General features: G+C 35.5%; 1 protein-coding gene across 23 annotated transcripts in view; it reads left to right on the top strand.

Annotated features, from left to right (window-relative positions):
• LOC106875847 (coiled-coil domain-containing protein CG32809) overlaps positions 1-17,830 on the top strand; it is a 931,982-nt gene that overhangs the window by 394,701 nt on the left and 519,451 nt on the right. For all 23 annotated transcript variants that reach the window (XR_016243094.1, XR_016243099.1, XR_016243098.1 and 20 more), the window contains one exon: positions 17,351-17,458. Coding sequence is in view for 16 of the 23 variants with exons in the window: in XM_052970538.2 (XP_052826498.1) it covers positions 17,351-17,458 (108 nt within the window). In the remaining 7 variants the exon portion in view is untranslated. The remainder of the gene's footprint in view (positions 1-17,350; positions 17,459-17,830) is intronic.

The raw sequence follows: 17,830 nt of genomic DNA, 5'->3' as shown, positions 1-17,830 counted from the left end.
TTGTTGTCACAGATCACGTATGTGTGGTTGTGTGTGTTTTTACGTTTCTATGTTATGAAAAATGTTAGAGGTAGACGGATACAAGAAAACTATTAAATGGGAGAGAGGAAAAAGAAAGAAGACTTTGTATGTATCCCTTTCTCTCTCTCTCTCTCTTTCTCTCTCTCTCTCCCTCTCTCTCTCTCTCTCTCTCTCTCACTCTTACTCTATATTTTATGTTGAGCGCGTGATATATGTGTATAAGAACACTGTTACAGGTAGAAGGGAAGAAATATAAAAGTTGCTAGAAACAACAGTCAAATCTCCTTTAAATCACCCAAAGTAAACGGAATTTTAAAAATCTAATTACTGCACTGGAAAGTTCACATCGAGAAAATTCCATTGATGTAAAAATTTTTACGAAAAAGTGGAAAATGTGGATTTCTATAAACTTTTAAAAAGGCTTCACACAGATCCACAACTTCACGTTTATTATATACCAGATAAACTAGAGAATATAAACTAGAGATAATAAATAATAATAAGTAAAATAAATTAGGTTACATTCAGATTGCAGCTATCAAAGTTTAAGAAAAATTATAATAAATTAACTTAGTAATGGGGTTCAGATACAATATTAAAAATAATATCAAAAGAAGGAACGGATTTAATCGATAAAGTGAAAAGTAAACAAATATTACGATGTAATCATTACTATCTCACATATACATATAAATTAAAAAATAAGTAACTATTATGATGTAAAGTAGGTAGATGAAAACGACACCATTATATCAAATAATTCATTAGATACTTGAGAAAAAACACCCAACTCACTTAAAAAGTTTTATCTGTAATACACTAAAATAGAAATAAAGTTAAAGTTAACATATCTGTTATCTCTGTTGCTCTCTGTTTTTGCACCGTCGCTAGAAGGGGACTGAACTCATGTTTGCAAATAATAGCGACTTGAAACTTGTTAGAATTTATGGGCTAAAATTATTTTTAATGCAAAAATTCACGTTTTAGGAAGCAACGAATAAAAAACAAATAGCCGATTCCAGGCATTTTCGACCATGAGGAATCCATTGGTGCGACTCCCAGATTGCTATCTTGTAAGGTGTGGATTTCTATAGATGCAACACACACACACACACACACACACTCACAAACTCAGCTATATAGATATAGATATCGTGTATGTTTAAGAATTATTATCATTATCATTATTATCATTATTATTAGTTCTCATAGCGCTCTGGTTGATTCTGTGTAAGTGGACAGTGGCCTGATATCAGAGGTCTCACAGGATCTCTTTCCGAACATTATAAGCTTTAATAATTGGTTGTTAATTATCATGGTAGACATTCAACACTCAAGTACCACTATCAAAATCCTAGCTGTCCCGAGCAGAGTAGCTTTTTGAGCCTGCTCCTTTTCATATGACTGCTGATTTCTCTGACATATTTCTCGAACTTGGTTGTTACATCATCATCATCATCATCATATGTTTGGTTTTTGCTTTGTATTTGTACAATTTGACTCAAGATCTCATCCTGAGATCTCAAGAGACAAATTAAATGTTCAAGTTGGTGTTATGACTAGAGTACCATGTTTTTGGTTTTGCACAGAGTATTGTTCTTGAGAATGCCTGTCAAAACATAAGAAAATTAGAAGTTTGTTTTTAAAATAATTTGATTATAAGACAACAGAGCTTTCTTAGCTTCTTCATCTGGTCCTGGGCTCTTCCAGTTTGGGAATTTTCTTAACTGCTTTTTTATCATTTCTGTAGTTATCTTTATGTCTTCTTGAACTTCTATGTTTCTTAACCTATCTTGGATTCATGCAGCCACTCCGCTTCATCATTATGCTCTACAGGTTGGTCCCTGATCCCTCTCCAGAATGCCTTGTTCTCCTCTACGTCTGGTATCACTGTTACGTGTATTTGCCCATCTAGTTGCAGGAACAGTTTCTTCTGATTTGCTTCAAACAATCTTTTTTCCTGAACTGTCTTTTTCTCTTGATGATGATGATGATATATTTCCAGTTTTGCTTTGATTGCTACTACTCTTTGTTTCAATTCTTCCAATATCACAGTATAACCTTAATCTCTTATTCTATATGTTCTTTCCAGCATTATTCTTATGCTTTTGTTCTGCAATTTCCTTCTTCTCAATCTTTTATATCCTAGACAAATGTAGGATATATAATTTAATGGTTCGGAGGTAAAGTCAATGTGCTCATGTGACGTACTTCGCAAGACTCCAAAACACCCTCTCAATGACTCCTATCCACTTTTTGTCTCAACTAATACATTAGTCTTTATATAAGTTTGGCTAGTCCATTATGCCAGTCTCCCAGGGGTGTCAGTGTCTCTTGCCACAATATCTCCCCCTTCGAGATTGACTTACATTTGAAGATAATATTATTATTATTATTATCTATTTCTTTTTCTTTTATCACATCTCCCTTTTTGAGATTTTTCTCCAAGAGAAGTGCAATATTTCTTCCGACAGTTCTATTTGCTTCTTCCAACAATTCTGTTTGTTTCTTCTTTCTTGTGCTGCTATGACTAGGTTCGATTTCTTGTGACATCAAAAATGTCATACAACACATCCATGGGTATCTCTTTTCTTTTTTCCCTATATCTATTTTTTAACTGGTTTAAATGAATTTTGTGTTCCCATTTTTCACCTCTTATCATATATGCCATTTTGCCTATTCTTTTTGTTACTACTCCATCTTCCCTACCTTGTGATACATTTTTATATATTTTGAAAAACACCTTGTCACTGATATTAAAATGCTTTGTCGTATTTTTAGTGTTTTCCCTATTTGTTTTTCTTACTAGTAGCAGCTTGTCAAAATTTGACTTTATCTTTTAAGCAAACATTAGTTCCCATAGGTGGCTTGCCTGAAAAAGTGTTTGGGTTGCTGTTATCCTATAAACCCTCAAGAATTGTATCAATGCTGCATCATCAACTAGCTCGTTTCTTGATTTCTTTAATGCTCTTTTAAATGTATCCACAAACCTTTCCACTTGTCCATTTAATCTTGGGTGATACAGAGGAGTAGTGATATGTTCAATTGAGTACATCTTGCAAAAATTCTTAAATTCATTTGCTGTGAATTGTGTATCTGGGACACCACACCTAGCAGAAAGTTTGTGTAGGAATTCCATTGTTACCATGGATGTCGGTTTTCTACATTTACATATTTCTGGTCATCTAGTAAAGCTATGATCAGTTCCAACATCACTATTAGATAATATGATTGGTTTAATGGTCCTGCAAAGTTTATGTGTAGTCTGGACCATGGAATATCAGTCTTGGACCAAGGTTGAAATTTTATAGGTGGTGACTTCGCTGCTAGAGCACAACCTCTGCAGAATTTTACCAACTTCTCAATATCTAGATCCATTATTAGCAAGTAAACATAACTCCTCATTAACAAATTCATTCTAGAAATTCCTGGTTGTCCAGTGTGGAATTCCTTTAACATTCGACCTTGTAGTGAGGTAGGCATTATGACCCTCTGTGCATACATATGCACATTATCACATATCGAATACAAACTCGAAACTATGTTATGTCCAGACACATGCATTTTTTTTTATTTGTTTCTTCTGATTTCACTATTTTTTCATTTTTAGGATAAATTCGTCCGTCTCTGCCTTAATTTTTATTTCCTCCAATGTGACAGGCAATTCATGCACAACATTGCACAATATATTTTCTGCATGTCCCAATTTTTCTGATGGCAAATACTCCATTTTGAAGTCATAATTCAGTAGGATCATTCCCCAGCACTGCAATCTGTTGGCTGTATGTGTAGGGATACCCTTTTTTGGTCCATAGATCGACAATAATGGGTGGTGCTCTGTCTGCAGACGGAATCTTCTTCAATGTATAAATTTATGGAATTTTTTGCTGCAAATATGATGGTTTTTTTACTGTAACTTTTCTCAGCTAGCAATAATGAACACAAAGCATGGACTCAGGTCAAAATGTGATAACTACAATTCTGACATTAAGACATTTTCAATTTCTTCAAAAGGATTTTGGCATTTGTCCAACCAATTCCACTTAACATCTTTTTTTAGCAAGTTATTCAGGGGTGCTCTTAAATCTTGCCTATTTGGTATGTATACCTGGAAGTAATTTGCAAGCCCCCAAAATGCTTGTAACGTTTTAATGTTTGTTGGGGGAGGCCTTTTTTTATTGCACTCACCCTAGATGGGTCTGGTCAGCATCCGTTTTCATCAATAATCTGCCTTTGGCATAAAAGATTCACTTTTCCTCGCTGAACTTAAATAATCTACCCTTGGCATAAAAAAATTCTCTTTTCCTAACTGAACTTAAAACCACAATCTTTTATTTCTTCAAAGACCTTTTTAACATGCTCAGCATGCTGACCCTGAGATTCACTTTTTATGAGTATGTCATCAAGGTAAGCTACAGCGACATCTGAACCTGCAAGCATAATGTCCATAACTAGTTGGAAAATGCCAGGTGTTACCTTTATACCAAAGGGGAGTCGATTACATTTATACAACCCTTTATGGGTATTTATTGTCAATAATTTTGAACATTCCTCATCGACTTTACCTGCAAATAAGTTTCAGATAGGTCCAACTTTGAAAAAAATTTCCTCCACTCAACTTTACAAAGATTTCCTCCATTCAACTTCACGAAAATTTCCTCCGAACTTGGTAACGTGTAATTATACAGCATCAAACATTCATTTAATCCAGTTGAAAAATCAGTGCATACTCAGAATTTTTTTTTTTTTTCTTGACAAAAACTGTTGGAGACACCCATTTTGTGTAACCACTTTTTTCAATAATGCCAAGCTTTTCAAGTCTATCCAATTCTTCATTGACTTGTTTCAACGGTGTGAAAGGTACCGTTCTTTTTGGTTTAAATACCAGTATAGCGTTTTCTTTTACTTGAAACTTCACCTCAGTTTTGGTGCCAATTCATCAGAAAAAACTTCAAGAAAAACATTTTTTAAATTTTCTTTTTAAATCGTCCAATGCCTTATTTGTACTGGCAGAAGAACCATTCACATTCTTGCAAAAAATATTTATGGGAAAATCCCATAAGTCAAATAGTTCCGTTTAGTGTGTTCCAAATAAATTTGTTGTATTTTTCAACACAAAAAAAAGGCTTCCAAGTTTTTTCCACGAAATGTAACATCACTTATCATTTTGTCCATAAAATGCAATTTTTTTCTTGAAACACCTCATGCAATTTTCGAAGTTTCCTTTAATTTAGGTTTTCCTATTTTTCTCCACGTATCTGTATTAATTATCGTGATATCATTGCCCGTATCCAACTGTAACTTAATATTCACATTATTCAATTTTATTGACACAAATTTTCTTTTCTGAGTCTCACTTAGAATTTTTGGTAACAATACATTCTTTCTAGAATTTTTTTTGTATGACCCTTTCTTTTTGTTTTGCTATAAAATGTGAGCTTTTATGTTTGATTTTTCTACACTCAAAACATTTACGATTTTTAAAAGGACAATTACTTATAAAATGTAAATCTCCTATGGATTTGATCTTGATGTTCGTTTTTCCTTTTTTTTTATGTTTCAGGTCGACACGCATGTATCTGAGAGCAATCTTTTTCTTCAATTTTATCCATGTCATGTCTTAAATTCACACTCCTCTGGCATTCTTCAGTCACTGCCTGTAGAGTTAATTTTTGGTCCTGTTCTAATTTTGTTAATATACAGGAATGTATATCAGCATCTTTTCTTGAACAAAAATTAGGCATTTGAACAAATCCAGGGTTAATTCATTTAATTTGAATTTGTCACACTCTCTGTTAACAACCCCAGCGTAGGTGACAAAATCTTTATCATCTTTTTTAACTAAATTTAAACACTGCCAACAAATATTGAAGAGGGAACTTCTTTCACTAAAAATTCTCAATAATAAATTAATTGATTCATCGAAACAAATCTCACCTGGTTTCTTCAGCAGAATTTAATTACAGTATTATATTACAGTAAAAGTAGTCACGCCTTCTTCTCATCATTCCAGTTTTTACATTCTTCTTTGAAGATTTCTTCATATCTGCTGTTGTTGCTGTTGCAACTGCACCACACAAGCCAGTAAGTCTTCCATGTTAACTGATATTTTTCTTTGATTTCATTACAAAAAAGAAATTCTAGCGTCCGATGCAAGCTTTGAATATCTCATCGCCACTTTTATATCCTTGACAAGCGTTGGATATTTAATTTAACGATGCGGAGGTAAAATCAATGTGTTCACATGATGTACTATGTGAGACTCCAAAACAACTCCTATTGACCTCTTGTCTCAACCAATACACTACTCTTTATAAAAGTTCAGCTAGTCCATTCTTCCAAAACACAATCTATCAACTTGTCCTAAATATCTTTTTAACTTTGTTTGTTTCTCACAAATTTGTCTATGCCAGTATGGTTCTTCACCTTCTGTTTGTTCTTTTCTTTTGTAGCCAATTCTATCTGCAGCAACCATAGCTGCAGTTCAAATAATCTTGTTAGTTTCAGTTATATTTCTCATCTGGAATAGCCCAAGAACCAAATCTATCTTTTTGGTTTAAACCTTGAGCTTGCGTTGGTGAATGTACCTCAGATTGAGGAGTGCTTGATCCTGGTCAGTATATATCAGCACCTCATTATGTCTTATTGGTCATCATTGTATTCTTGTGATATAGCTCTTCCTATTACTATTACTTCATTTGCTGAGAATGCATTTACATTTACACTTTGCTCTACTTCTTCACTGCCGCCTTTCATTTTTCTATTCTCACTGGGCACATTATCTGTTGGTGAAGTATTTCTATGTTCTGCTTTCCTTATTATTATTATTATTATTATTATTATTATTATTATTATTTATGGCCGTCAGCTTGTAAGGAAGAGCACAGAATAATTGTTTACATCTTTGTAATATATATCATCATGAACAACAAGTTCATTGCTGTCGACTGCTGAGTTTCTTTTCCTATTTTGTCCCCCAGTTTTGAGGTACAAGTCAATTAAATTAATTTTCAGTCAAAAATTTTCTTTTTTTTCTCAACATGGAGAAATCTAAACTGAATGCACTGATGCTCATATGTGAGAGAGGGGGAAAAAGTGAGGAGCATCACCAAATGACAGTAAGAGAGGGTGTGAGTGTTGCCCTATCTCAAAAAAACAGACAGCAAATCTGTTTTTATTGGAAAACAAAGATAAAAATGACAACAGAGCCAATTTTTTCAACAAAGAACCTTTGAGGGATCTTTCAAAAAACAATGTCCCTGGTCACAGCAGCAACTTTATTTTGCAAGCACAACAAAGAGAGAGAGAGAGAGAACCAGATATCATCTATGAGAGTGTGAACAATGAAAGCCCTTTTGTGAGTGAATCGACAGGTGGTGTCAATGCAAGAACAAACAACAATAACAGGAACAGTAGCAACAACAACAATAACAGCAACAACAACAACAATAACAGCAACAACAACAATGATAGCAATGATGAAGATAAAGGAAGTGAGCAGGAAGCCGGTGCAACCAGCTTGAAATAGCACTAGACGTTTTTTTGCTACTGCCACCAAGTCCTCTCTTCAGAGAATAAGATTCTCTGCAGAGAAAGTCAGAAATGCTGGTTGAGTTAGATGGGTTGGCTGTCAAACTAAACACCCTCATCGACTCTATCCAAAGTATGGTACATTGCATAAAGACATATCACACAAGTGGATTAAAGTCGAGGAGGGTGGAAAGAGCCACCAAGGCTCAAATCTAAAAAGCTGTAGGTTCCATTTGGAACCTAAAAGAATACATACAAAGAGGAAGGTGTTACAGGAAGGTGGAGGTTATAGAACAGAGGAGGAAGCAAAACCTCCCTCTCAAACCCCTCAAAAACGAGGAGCTGTTGTTGACAGGACCAGATTTAAACCATTTGGGGTCCAGAGCATTTCAAGATCAGTGGGTCCCTTATACACAAGAATTAGAATCTTAGAAAATTACCAAATTTAAATCTCAAAATCCATCTATTTCATGTAACTGAATTTGATGAGTTAGCAGAGAAAGTTTTAATAAATGACTGGAAATGTTGCATTGTAGATACCCTTTTCAATTTCAAATTTCGTTTTTCACACATCCACTTGAGGTGTTTGACTTTTCTTTCATTGTGAAAAGTACAATGAAGGAGGAAAGAGGCAAGTAAGACCTTTTTCTTTTAATGTGAGTTGCAAATGTTTCAGAATGTAGAATAAGTTAAAATGACAGAAAATTATGAAAAAGAGAAAAATCATTTTTTTTTGTGGTTGTTGCTGTTCCAAAGGCATAATGAGTGTGTGTGTGTGTGTGTGTGTGTGTGTGTGTGTGTGTGTGTGAGGGGGTGGGGTGGAGACACCAACATTTAAAAGACATGGATTTTAAAAATTCTTTAAAAACAGCTTCCCTTCATTGTTTTGCAAGGTATGAAAAAAATAAACTGGGGGAAATTCCAACAAAAAGGAGAAAATTCAAACAGCTACTTCCAAAAGTTTGCTATTCCAGTTTCCAGTAGGGGTAGGTGGTGCACAATGAGTAATATTTACTCATTATCGTAGAAATGATCATCATTATTATTATTACTCTTGAAGTGGCAAGCTAGCAGAGTTGTTAGTACTCCAGACAAAAAGCTTTGAGGTATTTCATGTCTTCACATTCTAAGTTCAAATTCTGCTGAGGTCAACTTACCTTTTATCCTTTTGCGGTTCATGAATTAAGTAACCTCCCCCAAAATTTCAGACATTGTGCCTATGCAAAGTATTATTGTTACTACTACTACTACTAAATGTGTGTAGTACCCATTATTGCATTTCACTTTGCATTAAAGTATATGGCAAATGAATGAAATATATGAAAGAATCTCAAAAGAAATTCCAATTTTCTATTGTCATATGTAAACAACAGCCTGAATAAGATAGCCTTAATAGGTCCTTGAACTGACCATGAACTGCAGCCTGTAAGCTGGCAGGACCTGATTTAAGTCACCGAGGGCCCAGGGTGCTTCAAGCATAGTGGGCCCCTTATACACAAGAATTAAAATCTTAGAAAATTACCAGATTTAAATCTCAAACTCCATTTATTTCATGTAATTGAATTTGATGAGTTAGCAGAGAAAGTTTAAATAAATGACTGAAAATGTCACTTTATAGATACACTTCAAAATTCAAATTTCGTTTTTCACACATCCACTTGAGGAGTTTGTCTTTTCCTTCATTGTGAAAAGTACAAAGAAGTGGGGGAAGAAGGAGTAAGATTTGTTCTTTTAATGTGAGTTACAAATGTTTCAGAATGTGAAATAAGATAAAATGATAGTAAATTACAAAAAAGAAAAAGAAATCATTTTTTTTGTGGTTGTTGCTGTTCCAAAGACATAATGTGTGTGTGTGTGTGTGTGTGTGTGTGTGTGTGTGCATGTGTGAAGGGGTGGGGTGGAGGCACCAACATCTAAAGACATGGATTTAAAAAATTCTTCTTTTAAAATGGCTTTCCTTCATTGTTTTGTAATGCATGAAAACAAATAAAAAAAGTAGGGAAAATCCTAACAAAAATGGGAAAATTCAAACAGCCATTTCCAAAAGTCTACCTTCCCAGTTTCCAGTAGGGGTTAGGTGAGTAATATTTACTGCATTTTTTTTACTTTGAAGAAAATATATTTTTTACAAATGCTCACTACCTTGCCAAAACTATATAAACTAAGTAAAGACCTTCTCTAAATTCAGAAAAACCTATAACATATTCAGAACACTATTTCAGAAAATTATCACTGTTCTCTTTGAGCATATAGAAGACAAATATCTTGGTCAAATGAAAGAGGCTCATGGAAAAATAGCACAGGATGAAACCCAACTAAATCTAAAAACTCAACATAAAGTATCTTCTATACCTTCTTCACGATCTACTGGAGTAGCTTTCTTCCCTGTATATATTTATGTACCATGCAGTTAAAGAGAAGTAATTACTAAAATCAGTCATTACTCATTCTGCCCCAATTTAGACTTTTTTTTTAAGAAATTTTTTTGAAAAAAAAAGCACCTGTCACCTATGTTTCAAATTCTCAACTTCAGCAACAACTACATAAACTATACTGACCAATTTTAACTCCCAAAGATGATGCAATGGTAAAAAATGGGGATACAATAACTGCAATGTAATAGTTTCAAACAGGTATGGAGAATATAACAAGAAATTAGAAATTATTCATTTTGACCCAGTTACCAATTTTGCTCTATACTTTCATATAGTAATTCCAAGTGTTTGACAGAATGATGAAAAATATAGGAAAAAATAAGAAAGAAAAAAGGTTTGATTTAATGAAAAACATTTGAATATAAATACAATAATTTTAAAACCCCAAAAGAATGCTTTTAGCTGTTGAGAGATGTAATCTTATAATTAAAACTAAATTCAAACTTTAAATTTTGGAACATTTTTTTACTTGTTTCATAAAATAAGAGCAGTTCTCAATGCATCACTGAAATAAGTTTAGAAGTAGAAATGTGTGCGTGTGTGTGTTGGTGTTTGCAAGCGTGTGTGCATGCATGTGTGTATGCTTTTAACAGTGATTGGTCAAGCCAAGGTCAATGCTCAGTGATGCATTGAAAGAAGGAATCTGAGAGACAACTACTTCCTCTCCCATTTGTATACATTCATACTTACACACACACACACACACACACACACACACACACACACACACACACAGATACATACATACATACATACATATATACATTTTCAGGAGCTCCCCTTTTCTATGTCGTTGTCTGAAAAACAGCAACAATTCCCTTGGGAAGTGTCAGTTGCTTTGGGACTGGGTAGTAAACTGCTTTTTAATTAAATTAATTGATGTCTCTAAGTTGGTAAAATCTATGGTTATCTTAATGTATAATGCTGAAGTTGTGTGTCTGTGTGAAGCCTTTTTAAAAGTGTATAGAAATCCACATTTTCCCCTTTTTCGTAAAAATGTTTACATCAATGGAATTTTCTCGATGTGAACTTTCCAGTGCAGTAATTAGATTTTTTAAATTCCGTTTACTTTGTGTAATTTAAGAGAGATTTGGCTGTCGTTTCTAGCAACTTATATTTCTTCCCTTCTACCTGGAACAGCGTTCTTACACACGCTCTCAACAGACAGAGAGAGAAAGTGATACATACGTCATAGATTAAATTTTCTTCTCAGTATTCTTTGCTTATTTTTCATAACATTGATACGTAAAAACACACAACCACACATACGTAATCTGTGACAACAACATACACATTGCTCCCGTTCTCTATCTTCCCCTCTTCCTCTCTTCCTCTCTCGCTCTCTCAAACGCATACACGTGCAAGTAAACACGATCATTCACGTTCGTCAATGTGGCACAACTACAGAGTTGTACCCACCGACTTTGGAAGGTCATAACTTTGAGAAAAATGAATATTCTTTTATGAAATTGTCTATGCATATATTATTTATTATGTAGATTCCGAATATACAAAATTTTTGGTGAAAGTATTTTGGGGGGAGGTGGGGGACAATTTTCGGAAATTCCACTTAAATTCCTCTTAACTTCCAGGAAAATGAATATTTTTTCGTGAAATTTTCTACAAATATAACCTGATGTATGTACATTTTGAGCATGTAGGAATTTTGAAGGAAACAACTGCAGGCTATTTTTCAGAAGTGTTCCCCACTCGGTGCTGTTTCGGAGCAAGTCGTCCATATTTGTTTCATTTTTCTCTATTATGTGCGCAAGTGCATCCATAGAATGCTAATGAAGTAGTAGGCAGTGAAGAGAAGCCGTCATAAGAAAACTTTTAACTACCTCTATTCCTTTCTCCCCCTCTCTCTACCTCTTCCTCTCTCGCTCTCTCAAACGCATACACGTGCAAGTACACAATCATTCAGTAAAATATAACTCATGTTCGTGAATGTTTTGTAAATATACCACGATTTTCACTAGGGTGTTAGGGTCAGGGTTAGGGTTAGGATTAGTGTTACGGTTACGGTTTTAGGGTCAGGGTTAGGGTTTAGGGCTACGGTTACGGTTACGGTTAGGATTAGTGTTACGGTTAGGGTTTTAGGGTCAGGGTTAGGGTTTTAGGGTTAGGGTTAGGGTTTTAGGGTTAGGGTTAGGGTTTAGGGTTAATGTTAAGGTTAGTGTTAGGATTAGGTTTAGGATTAGGGTTGGGTAATCGTGCGGGTGTTAATCTGAAAAATTACAGATATGTGAAAAGTACCGACCCTGCCAGTTCTGTTTAATATATACATAGATTATGCCTCCAAAGAAGAGAGTTTGCTGCGAAAAGAAAGCAACCGGTTTAAAATGACAGCAACAGACTGCAGCAATTCACCACATTCCAGAAGCTACTTTAAACATAATGCAAAATGGTGCATCAACATCTTCTACCCAATTTGATAGAATTCTGGCAAAACTGTGTACCAACAGATCGCCAGCAATTGCTTCATCACAAATTGCCGTCCTAGCTCCTGCGAAAAGGGATTACCCTGCTATGTATAATCAGGGTAGTGCAAAAAGTTGTTTTGCACAAGCATTTCTATAGCCAATTAGACGGATGAAATTTACGTACGCTTAATAATGTTACACAAAACAGCCTTCAGACTTTCCCTATTATTTTCATCGTCTTTTGAATTATGAACATATTTACATCGTAAGGGTTTTTTCATTGTAAGGCTTTCTTTTTTAGTTGATTTTCACCTAGCAAGACTTATCGTAGATGGCGTAATAAGTCACACCTGGACAAGGTCGGGTTATACTGCTAGTTCATCATAAAAGAGAATCCATTTTTTGAAGAAGTCAACATAGCTTTGTATATTGAAAGAGATCCTCTTCATGCTTGATTGTTGGGAGGTGGGGGGGCTCCCTGTATTGAGTGCTACATGCCTTTCATAGTACCCCTATAAATCCTGCCCTGAAGCTGGAACTAGGTAGGGGTTTAAAATGGTATGAAAAACTGAGACTTGATGCTGATGGAAAGTGCACTCAATGAAAATGTACCAGTATAGTACTCACAGACAGTAACTTCAAAAGCAGTTACTGCATAAGAGTGTCACTTCTGTTTAGATTCCTACAGTTGCAGCAAATTTTAAAGTAATACTTTCCAGGTGCAGATTCACTAGACTAGTTGATGCTAAACACATTTATTAAAGAGCGAGTCCATGAGAGGGGATATAAATCAACAACCATATGGAATTGATTCCATTTAAAACAAATTTTATGCTATAGCATATTTAAGACAATTATCAAAAATAGTTCTATGCAAAGCATTCTACTTTTCCTTAAAACTTTGTTGTATATAACAATTTTTATTTTTTGAACATTTACTAACTTTGATTTTTAATCTATCTATATCTATTTCATTAAGAACCTAGTTTTTCTGTATTGTTTGAAGATAAAAACATAAGTAACCATACAACCATTTCTACATCATCATCATCGTTTAACTCCCGCTTTCCATGCTGGCATGGGTTGGACAGTTTGACTGAAGACTGGCGAGCCAGAAGGCTACACCAGGTTCCAATCTGATCTGGCAAAGTTTCTACAGCTGGATGCCCTTCCTAATGTCAATCACTCTGAGAGTGTAGTGGGTGCTTTTATGTGCCACCAGCATGAGGGCCAGTCAGGTGGTTCTGGCAATGACCACGCTCAAAAGGTGTTTTTTACATGCTACCTGCACAGGAGCCAGTTCATGCAGGTGCACATAAAAAACACCTTTTGAGCATGGTTGTTGCCAGAATCGCCTGACTGGCCCTCGTGCCGGTGCATGTAAAAGCACCCACTACACTAAGTAGAAAATAACTTGTACAACAAAAATACAATTAACTAATCGCTATGAATTATCTCTTCAACATCTTCTCAGACATTTACTATTCTGACATATTTGCCAGATGTTTGAGCTAAATTTGACAGTTTATATAAAAGAAGAAAACAATATCCCATTAAAAAATAAAAGTATTTTGAAAAAAACAAAAAATATTAACTGGCTGAGGGATAACAGTTTATCTAAGTAGTTGCCCTCAGCTTTCACCAGGACCTCACAAAGGATCCAAAATCCAGCACATGCACTCTTCACTGTCCTTGGGAAGATCTTTCAACACCTCCTTGATTTTGGCCACCAACTCAGCCTTGGTGTTGCAGGCAAAACAGTTGGTGTCTTTCTCATCCACACCATACATAGAAATCCACGGGATTACAATCTAAGGTATTAGTAGGCCAAAAATTGGGGATGCTAAAGTCATAGAAATTCTCCAACAACCAATTCTGACTTTTTCTGGAGTATAGCAAGGAGCTGAATCCTGCTGCTATACATATGACATTTTAGCAGCAACCATCTCTAAGCCAGGGGTTGTCCACAGTCTCCAGAAGCTTCAAATAGTTGGCTGAAACGAGGATAAGGCTCTGTTTAAAAATGTGGAGATGAATTCCAGCAAACAAATGCAGTCAGAACACCTGCTGTGTCCCTTCCTGCTGGCCACAACTTCATTGTCACCATTGTTGCTGTCCATGTCATGACTTACAACATTTACAGTGTTCACAGAGCATTGAAAAGCAGTCATGATGTTAGCATTTTGATACCCAGTGCAAATCATCATGATACTGGAAACACTTTTCTAATATTCAGATGGCTTCCAATTCTTCAAGTGAACTAACTTTTTCTTGGAATGGGTTTATTTAAACAAACATTTTAAAAATTTTATCAATAATTAAAGATTGTAATGAAAAGTAAAAAATAAAGATACTACTGTTTTTGCATCAATAATATTTCATGTTGAAACAACGATCATTCTTTCATTACTGTAATAATAGCATGATAAAGCAAAATGCTTTCAATTCTGTCAGCCCTCAGAAAACTTTGTGATTAAAGTGAACTGCAATGTAATTTGAAAATAGTGTGCAAATGGAACTGAGAGACTGGGGAAAAAAATCAACATATTAAGACATGAAATCTGAGGGAACCTAGGTATGCATTTAGCCAAAGACTGTGGACTCACCTAGACCAATTCATTAGAAAGAAAACACAATTTTGTTATTTAATTTAGTCAAGATATCATTAAGACAACAAGAAAATTCTTTTGTTACTAACAAGAGAATTCTCTTTGCATAAGATATGTTATTTGATCTGTATATGTCAAAGTATGATGCTTGTTTTTCCATCTTTCTACCCCTTGTCTGTGTGGTCATTAGGGCATTCATGGATGATGTTGCAGCCAGATTTCAGCCCTCCTGCTGATGTCTGTGAGTCAGTAAAATTGAGGCCTGTCCACTTTTTGATGTTGATCCAGGCAACAACTGATTTGGTATGGACTCTGGTCTGGTTGTCTTCATCATGTGTGTATCATGGGCAAATTAGCTTGGTGGTGCCTATTCCTCTCTCAGTTGTTAGCCGCAACCATAGACCTCCACCACAAGAATGCCTTGGCCTCATACACTTGGCTATTGACCTGAGAAGGTTCCTCTGCCCTAGTTGGTGATTCCTTGGGAAGCCTTACCCAGAGTCTTTCACCTACTGGTGCAGTGTCAGCATTATCTTGTCACTTGGTGAAGTGGAGCATTGGGGTGTGTGGAACTAGAAATCATCAAGTGAGAGATGAGGACCAGTGATGCCTGTCCACCTGACCATCCCCGGCAAGGTACAGCTGCCAGACATCAAAGATACTACTTCCACTCTATGACCTCTACACTCCTGATGTATATAACCAAAATATTAGTGCAGTCATATTTTCAACTCACTTGCACTTTTACTTTTGATAACATTTTGTATCCAAAATACAACTATATCCAGTAACAACAAATTACTGCCAGCTCTCTCTCTCTCTCTCTCTCTCTCTCTCTCTCTCTCTCGCTCTCTCTCTCTCTCTCTCTCTCTCTCTCTCTCTATCTCTCTCTCTCTCTCTCTCTCTCTTTAGGCACTGAGCAATTCCTCTCTTTACACTGTATGGATGGTGGGAATTGAAGTTAAGGTATCGTCCAGTGAAGGTTGGCTTGCGATATACGGATGTCCTGAATCCATACTCGGTGCGTGTTATTAATACGTCCAGGAATGCCAGCTGATTGTTCTGTTCCTTTTCCATGGTGAACTGTATGGATGGATTTATTGAGTTCACATGATCTAACAGCATTTGGACATCAAGCCAACCTTCACTGGACGATACCTTAACTTCAATTCCCACCATCCATACAGTGTAAAGAGAGGAATTGCTCAGTGCCTAAAACATCGAGCAAAGAATATAAGTAACGATCGTGATACCCACCACGAAGAAATGATCAAGCTCAGTAACAATCTATTAAGAAACAACTACCCCAAGAACATACTATCTACTCCAATTATGAAGAAAAGAGAGGATGAAGCCAATAAACTGTCTACAGTCTGTCTACCCTATGTGAAAGGCCTCTCCGAAAAGATACAAAAGATATGCAGCCCATATGACATCAGGGCAGTATTCAAGAGCAATACAACACTTCGCAAATATCTCCTTCGGGTAAAACCACCAACAGAAGAGAATATGACCAAAAACTGCGTGTACTCCATCCCATGCAGCTGTGGTAGGTTATACAAAGGCGAAACATGCCGCCCCCTCAAAATAAGGGTAGAAGAACATCGCAAAGCTGTGACACGAGGAGATATTGATAAATCGGGTATAGCTGATCATGTATGGCAAAATGGAGACCACCTCCCCCTGTGGGATGAAGTTAAAATAATAGACAGGGAACAACACTGGAAAATACGAAAACTAAAAGAAGCAGCACATATGCTAGGACACAACAACCTCCTAAGCAGACCGAGTGCAGATATGAATAGCATATGGGAACCGGTATTGAGGAAGGATAGAAAAATAATAGATTTATAAGCCCTAAAATTCACTCCATAATTGCCCATGGGCATATGGCGTAGTGGTTAAGAGCGCGGGCTACTAACCCCAAGATTCCAAGTTCGATTCACGGCAGCGACCTCATTAATAATAGTAATAATAATAATAATATAATAATAGTAACATCGTTAGGAATGAGAACCCAGGTTCAAAATTTCCCCAAAACACCTGACGAAGGCTGGAGGGTGTATCAGCCGAAACGTTGTGTTAACAACAAACAAGATGAGGACAAATATCCGTCAAATGTAAATAATTCCTCATCTCTTAAATATAGAACTGACTTCTTTGATTTTCTTTTTCTTTTGTCTCCAATCTTTTAGAGAATTAGACAAACATGGATTGGTATACAATATCCCATGATATTTAGTCTTCATGATATGACAATGTTTCACAATAATCTTGATCTATCAATTAAACTAGAGCAATGATTTATTGTTTTTCCTTTTGCTTTTTTCAGGATTCACAAACAGAAAAAGAAATTTTCATGGATTTACTTGCTAGGCGGTACCTGCAATATGCTGAAAAAATAAAGGACAATTTCAAAACTGAAGATTTTTCTCATTGTGTGAGTTAACATTCTTTTTGTTATTCTTAAATGTCTTATATATAATACATTTTTATATTTAAAGGGAGGGTGGTAAAAGTGGCTGTGACTCTCGAGTACACACACTAAAGTAAATACAGTATTGACTTTTCATCCTTTTTCCAATATTCAACATCTAAAGCCAACCCTATTTACTTACAGACAAACAATACATCTGTGCTTATTCAGAGTGTAAGCTGTAGAATGAAAAAAAAACTGACATGATAGAAGAAAATAGTTTGAAATCAGCCTGCCAATTTTAGTCTAAATCAAGGGAAAAAAGCAAAATCAACATAAATTATTCCCAAAATTGTTCTGTGTAATATATTAACCAGTGAGATAGATAGATAGATA

The sequence above is a fragment of the Octopus bimaculoides genome, chromosome 9 (assembly GCF_046866305.1).
Source record: "Octopus bimaculoides isolate indiv1 chromosome 9, ASM4686630v1, whole genome shotgun sequence".
Classification (NCBI taxonomy): domain Eukaryota; kingdom Metazoa; phylum Mollusca; class Cephalopoda; order Octopoda; family Octopodidae; genus Octopus; species Octopus bimaculoides.
Note: the sequence above shows the minus strand (reverse complement) of the source record. Positions and strands in the feature narration are given on the sequence as shown.